At 40.0% G+C, this 8,214-nt stretch overlaps 1 protein-coding gene across 1 annotated transcript in view; it reads right to left on the bottom strand.

Moving 5' to 3' along the window:
* The window catches only part of atp1b1a (ATPase Na+/K+ transporting subunit beta 1a), a gene marked incomplete at its 5' end in the record, with an annotated part of 15,471 nt that overhangs the window by 4,102 nt on the left and 3,155 nt on the right, over positions 1-8,214 (bottom strand). The window contains 2 exon segments of the mRNA XM_014023042.1: positions 806-958; positions 2,046-2,174. Of these exon segments, the coding sequence (XP_013878496.1) occupies positions 806-958; positions 2,046-2,174 (282 nt within the window).

Below are 8,214 nucleotides of genomic sequence, written 5' to 3'. Positions count from 1 at the left end.
GTGTCAAGGACAGAAAGGTAGATGTGGCAGTGGAAGGTGTCAAAGCAGTTTGGAGAGAAAAAATAGTAAAGAACAAAAAAAAAAGAAAGAAAACGATTAATCGATTATTAAATTAGTCATCGATTATTTTAATAATCGATTAGTCGTCGATTAATCGATTAATCGTGGCAGCCCTACCCCTACATTTAACCTATAATTTAAATAAACATGGTATTGTCAGGCAAAACTGTATTGTGTGCAATTAATCTTCAAAAAAAAAAAACTATCACCAATTAATATTTGGCACTTTACAATTACTGTGAATAGTGACTTATAGAAGTCACTGCAGCACAGAGTTAACACTAATGCTAAGCTAACACTCCATTTCCAGGTTCCAGCTAGAGTTGGGCAAAACTGTATCATGTCAAAAAAAAGTGTCACCAATTAGTGTTTAGCATTTGGTCATGACTGCGATTACTCACATATAATTCATTGTGGTGCTGAACTAACACTAATGCTAACAAGGAGCTAATGCTAAGCTAACACCGACCCTCCCTACAGTCAAAAGGAAGTGCAATTTTCACCTAGTAATCTTTATCGGATAAATGCCACAATTAACCGTGATCATTTTTTCGACCAGTATCGCCCACCCCTACCCTACAGCACGAAAATGAAATGTTACTATTTTAAACAATGAATGCTTTGATTTATAAAACTCTTCCATGCCCTTTTGCTCAAAGAAGATGAATGTTATTAGTTGTGACTGGGTAACAAATCTGGACTGATGTGTGTTAAACCATCAGGAAGACAATCTGCTCAAACTCACCTCCACAATCCTCAAACATCTGATCAGTCTGTTTCTCATCATCATAGAGTTTCAGAAGGTCCCTCATGGTCTGAGTGTACTTCTTATATGATTCTGGATCGCTCAGTGTGAAGACAATCTCTGATTTGTCTGAGCGGGGCGTGTGGGACAGACCTGAAACCAGAGTCGGTATTAGATGCGGTAATAAACAAATAAAAGTCGTCATACAGTACAAGTTGTTTTTAAGTATGGAGGAACAAACAAAGCTGCTGCTGGTTTCTGTATTATTCTGAGACAATGTGGGATGTTGGGGATTTTCCTCTGGTGGTCTCTGTCTGCTCACTGTAATTTTCCACAGACCACACAGGGCTTGAAGGAGCCAGGGCACAGGGAGAACGAGACGATCGATGAGAGGAAACGTGACATTCATTTACTGTTGGATCTCTTTATATTACAGCCACAACTTATTCTGGAGGCAGAGAAAGAGCATTTAAAGGCTTGTGAAAGTTCACCAACGCCCTGCCCCCACCCATATCTAATCTCACGTGTGTATGTGTGTGTGTGTGTGTGTGTCTCACAATGGAAACTTTTAGCCTCAGAGTGGGAGGCGGGTTCTGCTCTGACAGAGGGAAAAAAAAAAAAAACCTGCTTCCTCAATCGTGCCTCTACTGGAAAGTTGCTTCAGCTCGAACTGCCGACTCTCTGTTCGAGGCTGCAGATCTGTGATTGTCAATGCTCGTGGTCAGAGCTGCAGGCGCGTGAAGGCCAACGTTTTACAATGGCTGCTAAAAATACCACTGAGGCTGAAGCATGTGCCGCGCAAACGAGCACTGGCACGGCACCACCAGGGCTGGCACACGAAAACCCATCTCAGAGCGAGCAGGAAGTTTCAGAACGCTCAGATGGTGTTCTCATGAGATAGAAAGTTTGTTGTTGTTTTTTTCCCCCTCATGAAAGCAGAAAAAAAAAAAAACTTTTGAGAGCTCTTGACACTGCAAAACAAACCATTTCAGTCCAGAGAGTGTAAACATGGCAGCTGTGACTCACGGATCGTTTTAGTTCCCCCTGCAGCCTGGGGGGAGAACCATCGACCGGTTCAGAGTGAAGGACAAAATGGCCGAGCGTGTTTGAGGTCAGAAAGATTCCTGATAGAGGAGCTGCTCAGAAGGCACACCCAAACAGCTGTTTGTTACACAAACCGCTCCCGGGCTGATGTTTGGGCCGCAGCGAGCCGACTACAACAGGAGAGAGTGCTGCTTACCTGGGGGGGCGACTCGGTCCTGATACTTGGGTTTGTAGTCGTTTAACGTCAGCAGCATTGCCTGAATGGTCCCGATGAAAATCCCAGCCAGACATCCGTAGAAAATCACGTAGAACAAGAGGATTTTAACTGAGGAGGAAAAAGTAAACACCCAGTCAGACTTTATATCAGACTTTCCACCTGCGTGCAGATTTAAATCCTAAATGTTAGCTTCTCAGTTTGCTCTAAATATCTTTCACTTGGATGATAAAACATTTAAAGACGACATGTTGGATGGTGGAAAGGATCAGTTTAAAGAGAATAAGAGCACATAGCTGTTTATTACATCTGTAGCAAAGCCTTGAACCTGAACCCAGAGGAGACGAAGCTCCTCCACGCTCCAGCCTCTTGGAACAAAACAAATCTTGTTGGACGGAACTTCTWTTCCACTAAACAGGTAGACGTAACCATTGGTCAGGTTGTCTCGGACAACCTATTTTCATTCCGGACAACCAGATCCTGTCTCCTGGTTGTCCGGTGGACAGCCAAGAAAAAAAGACATTATTTAAAGAGTAACTTACCCCAAAATTAACTTTTTTTATTTGATAAACTGTCTAGAATGTGTCTAAAATGTTATATAGTACTGTTTCTGTGCTAATTGTGATGTTTTTGTGCATATTTGTTCAAATCTGTAATACAGTATTTGGTCTAAAAACGTGTTTTTGCTGCTCATATGGGTAGAGCAGTGGTACTGCAGGCTAATTTGCATATTGGTTAACRGCTCTCCACGGTGACGTGTCTTCTCCACRGTTTCGTCACAGCGGCTGTGTTCTGGTATAAAAGCCTCTCTCTAAGACACGCCCCTGCAGCAGTCAGAGGGTGGAACAGTTAGCAAGCTTAGCATGATCGTCTGTTGACCTTCAGCCTCGGGTGGAGAGAGGTGCTGGCTGCTGTCTCTCTCTCTCTACACACACACACACACACACACACACACACACAAACCAGCAGTACGTCCTGCACAGCGGGAGGGGAGGAGGGAAAAAAAGGTAGAAAGCCAGCGGGGCAGCTGCAGCCCTAACGGACCAAACTTCAGTCAAACAAGACCCAACACTTTTATTCCTGATTTAAACTAGTGATCTTGTGAGCAGCTGCAGCTGTATGTTTTTATTTTTTTCTATCAGGCTGTCGTGGAGCGCTCCACCTCCTCTGTCCTGTGAGGCGGACAGCTCAGCCGAGGCTGTCACGTTCTCTCGTTCTGGCCACACCTCCGCTCCGCCCATCCACACCCCCTCCCCTGCCCACTTTGATGCATTTTTCAAATTTCGCCTTGGGGCTGAGTTATCTTTTCACAGGGGGTAACATTCACTTTAAAGTTCTCTGCCGTGGGTGTCCGTCATTTGTAAAAAATGAAAGGGAGAAAAAACTTGGTAAAGCCACCAGAACACTGAACTGTAACTTTTAATAAGGTAATCTATTTAAGTGAAAATGTTTGACCTATGAGCAGAAAGAAGTTTATGAATGTTGGGTAACCTCTAGATTTTATTAGCAACATTTTTGCTGCTTTACTCCCTGAGCCTTACATACTCTATTTCAAAGAAGAGAATGAGGAAGTTTTATTCACACAGATCCTGTCAACCTGGCTGACTGAGAACTATTAGATATAATAAACTTTGTCTACAGAACAATATGCTTGTTAAATTACATTTTTCTTGAGATTCTTTTGGACAACCAAAATGATTTGCGGACAACCAGGTTTTGTCAACAGGACAACCTGAAAAATATGCTTATGTCTCCCCCTGCTAAAGCAGCGCTGCGTTTCCAGAACAACAGGACGAGTCACTTTTATCAGGTGCCACAGCTCCCTGACATGGAGACATGTCACTTCCAGGCATCCCACATAAACACAGTCCTTACCTAATTAAACTAAGAGCTTCTTATCAATGTTCTTAAAGCCGACAGGAWCTCATTAACTTTTCCCTGGCATTAGACCGGGGGGCCTGGGCTGGCCCCCCCACAAAGTAATACATTAATAAACGTCTGTTCCTGTTTTTGCGTGACTGACTCACTGCAGCTGGGGGAGGCGTTACACCCCGACCTCTCCGGTACTTCTATATTTAAAATATACATTGTATTAAATAGATTTGCTCAGTACATCGTTGTTCCAGTATCAGTGTGAAATATTCATAAGACAAAGAGCGTGCAATGATTGATGACTAATGCATTTGAAGTTTGGAAGTTGTGTTTGTCATGCTAATGCAATATATCCAGTAGAACAGGGTCTTATAGCAGCAGAAAGTCACATCGGACACAAATGACATTGCCAAACATGCTGAAGGTCACACAGAGTAGGAAGTACAGATTAGAAAGAAAGGAAAGAAAAAAAGGACATAAAACACACTTGATATCATCACTGCAAGATTGTGTAATATCGTGCAGCCCTAATATTAAATATACAGTGTTGTTGTTGTACAGACATGACCAAACTTGCCAAAACGTACAGCCTGTTGCAATGTTTCTAAGAATGTCTTGGATTTCAACAATATTAACAATAAAAGTTGTATATTTGTATGTTCAAGATTATWACAAAGGTGTATCTCTGTTTAGCTTTTATTTTATTGAATAAAAGTGTCACTTTAAAGTGTTTATAAATTATCGTTAAATATCTGCAAATCTCACTTCTGCAGTATTAAAACATTTTAAGTTTCATATTTGATCATTTTTCGTTCAAGTAAATTCAAGCAGATAAAAAGTAAATAAACATTTTTGTAAAAATCGCGTTTTTTGTATCAAGATGCTCATTTTTAGATATGAAGAACACTTTGTAAATAAATCATCCAAGTTACAAAACTATTTTTTGTTGTACATAACTGTACCATTAATAAAATGTTATTTATTGTTGTGTTTGCTTTGCTTCATTAAAGGTCAGTGGACAATATGTGTTTGTGTGTCCACAGCATGTTACACATAGCGATATCACCTGCAGCTGTACATCTGAAGTACAGTCCTTGTGATGAGGACAAATATAAAAATCCTGTTGGAACTCACCAGTCGAGTCATTGAAAGGAAAAAAAACACAAGARACTTTGTATTTTTACATTAAAGCTATGAAAAGAAATAAAGACCTGGCTGCATCCCTAAAAACAGAAACATAATTACTCTAATAGAAACTAGGGATGCACGATATATCGGCATTAATATYGGTATCGGCCCGATATGTAAAACGGGGCCGATATTAATGTCAGATATTGATTTTCCATTTTTTAGCTTTTTGTTTCTGTTTTGGTAGGCAAAACGTTTGGTCGAGTGGCATCTGTTTGATCATGATAGTGATACTGACTAGGGCTGTGTATTGGCAAGAATTTGGCGATACGATACATATCATGACAGAGGGGTCACGATACGATATACCTTGATATATTGCGATACTATAAGCAAGGCAATATATTGCGATTTTTTTTGTCCAAAAATTCTATTAAATAAAAACCTCTTACAGGGGAAAAAATGAAAAACCAAAATTCATTGTCTCAGAAAATTCTAATATTACAGAGACATGCTTTTGATACATTTAGCTGTGTTCTGCTTTGTATGTGTTTTATTTTATTTGTTTCATATTTCTTATTTCATCCATGTTTTCAATTATTAGACTAAATTTGACAATAAATAGTTTGAAAATATATATTTTGCATCTTTTAGTTTTTAATATTAATTTACAATATGGTCACCCAACACTTAACAATAGCCTCTACCTCAAGAGGTAGAGGAGCCAAATGGCTGGCTCACTGCTGCCAACTAGTGGTCAGAGGCTGAACTATAACATAAAAATGAACGGCTGGCAGGAAAGTTGACATTTTAAACCTTAATAAAAAAAAAATCGATTCAGGGCTTTAGAATATCAATACAGTATCGGGAAATGAAATATCGTGATATTTCAGTGTATCGATATTTTCTTACACCCCTACTATTGACGCTGCACAGCCAGGAATAACTGAAGTAGAGCCATGTCAGAGGTCTGGTTGTTTATTTACGGTATCAAAAAAGACATAAATGTGTTTGTGCGTTAACGTGTTTAAATAATGTGTGTGTTTGTGTAATATCTGTAAATATCGGTTATCGACCATAACAGCAATAATAATATCGGATATCGATATCGGCTGAAATTTTCATATCGGTGCATCCCTAATAGAAACAATTTGTTTTTGTTTTTACAGATGTAACTCAGACTGATAGAAAACTTTCAAATCAAAACCACACCATAAAAAAACTAGAAAAACAAAATTTATAATTTCTAGTTTTGTATTAATAATTAAACAAACGGCTCTTTACTGTCTATGTCACACAATCTGAAACACATTGTTACGTTTAGGTTCTTGTCTGAAATATGATCCAAAACTAGTTGAGTGAGTCGACTAGACCGGGCCAACCTCCAATCACATCTCTTGTTTACGCTCTGCAGCCTCAGAGGAGTCCTCTGTGTTCAGCTCTGCTCATCGCTATGATACTGCTCCAACACACAGCCGACAGCTCCACTTTTTAAAACCTTCATGTAATGCTGCACCGTCAGTGCCCATCAGGAGACAAACCACTGCTCAAGACAAGAGCCACATTTAAACAATGTTAGGAGTATTTTGTTTTAATGTGCCAGAGTCCACGTCGCTCTGACACCAGCTTCTAAAACGTGTGGGGAGCTATTTTCCTACAATTATGTCAGCAGCCAGAGCAGCATCGATGCACCTGTCAGGATGAACCTGAAGCCACACTGCCATGTTCGGCTCAGGCCTAAAGCCTGGTGGGCCACGATTCAAGTCCACACATTCCTCAACAATGTCACACCCAGGATAGAAACCTTCATTCAGCACATGGATAACATGTATAAGCAACTAAACTTTGCTGTGTTTCTTGTGTACAGTCAGGCCAACAGTCTTCCCATATTTGTGTGAATGTTGTTAAAACATTACGCAATTTTTGTCCTATTTCAACAATTCACGTATCACAACTTTCAGCTCCTTCAGTGCGTTACAACTTTTTTGTGCTAATTTTAGCTTCCTTCAGCTTCTCTTTTGCTGATTTTTACCATTCTTCTGTTCGTTTAAACTTTCAATGCTCCTTTCAGCTGTTTTCTGCAATTTCAGCTACTTTTTCGCTGTTTTCAGCTAAATTCACTTGTTTTGCTGCTTATTTCAGCAAACATGCTCTTTCTGCTAGATTCAGCTTTTTCATCTACTTTTTTTTCCGCTGATGTCAGTTTTTTGGCTATTTACAACAAAATGCAAACATTTTGTTCGTATTTTCTTTTTTATTTCCCGGAAAAAACCTTTCAGCATTAAACGTTCACTAACTGTGATTTACTAACAAGGACTTCCATCCCTCTGGACTGGTCATAACAGCACATTTTCCCCAAAGTGTAAAGAGTTGAAAACAAGTCTCTGTAACAGCAGTGTGAACAGGTCGGACAGAGGTGTAGTGTGTGTGACAGGCAGTTTGAATGGAGCGCACCTCCCCCCACCAGCAGCGTGTTGTGAAGGAAGGGACCGTCCCCACAGACAGCTCCCCACTTCCCGGACATGTGCTGGGTAAAGTTTTTACTAACTAGACCTACAGATACTCCACCTCCCTATAAAATGTCAGAACACGTGTCCACGTGCAACAACTGAAAGGAGCACTTTGTGACACGCTCACTGTAGAGAAGCTGTAAAGAAGCAAAGTCTGGTTCTGTGTYAGGTTATGTTCAGCCAATGAAATGTTTCAGCTTTTCTCTCCTTTGACCTCAGCTGTTTGAAGAAAAATTTATATCTGAAGTTATTACAGTACCAGCTCAATGTGGCAACACAACATGACAACACCAGCCTTTTGTGCTGCATTTGCAATTGCTATGGCAGGCCAATTTAACATAAAATTGGCTTCATTCCAGATATCGGAAATTGTTTTGAAACATATTAGACATGTAAATTCTGACTAGCGCAGGGGTGGGCAATCCTGGTCCTGGAGGTCCGCAGCCCTGCATGTTTTACTTGTTCCTCTGCTCCAACACACCTGATTTGAATAAATGGATGATTATCAGGCTTCTGCAGTACGGAAGACCAAAACTGACATAATCAAAAAAAGCAGAAATATATAAGTTGACTAATAAATAAATACACTTAAAGTGCACCAATAAAATTCAAAAAGGAGAATATTTATTTAAAGTATATAT

This window comes from Austrofundulus limnaeus, unplaced genomic scaffold, assembly GCF_001266775.1.
Source record: "Austrofundulus limnaeus strain Quisiro unplaced genomic scaffold, Austrofundulus_limnaeus-1.0 Scaffold355, whole genome shotgun sequence".
Classification (NCBI taxonomy): domain Eukaryota; kingdom Metazoa; phylum Chordata; class Actinopteri; order Cyprinodontiformes; family Rivulidae; genus Austrofundulus; species Austrofundulus limnaeus.
The sequence above is the reverse complement of the archived record's forward strand: the minus strand, read 5'-3'. Positions and strand labels throughout refer to the sequence as shown.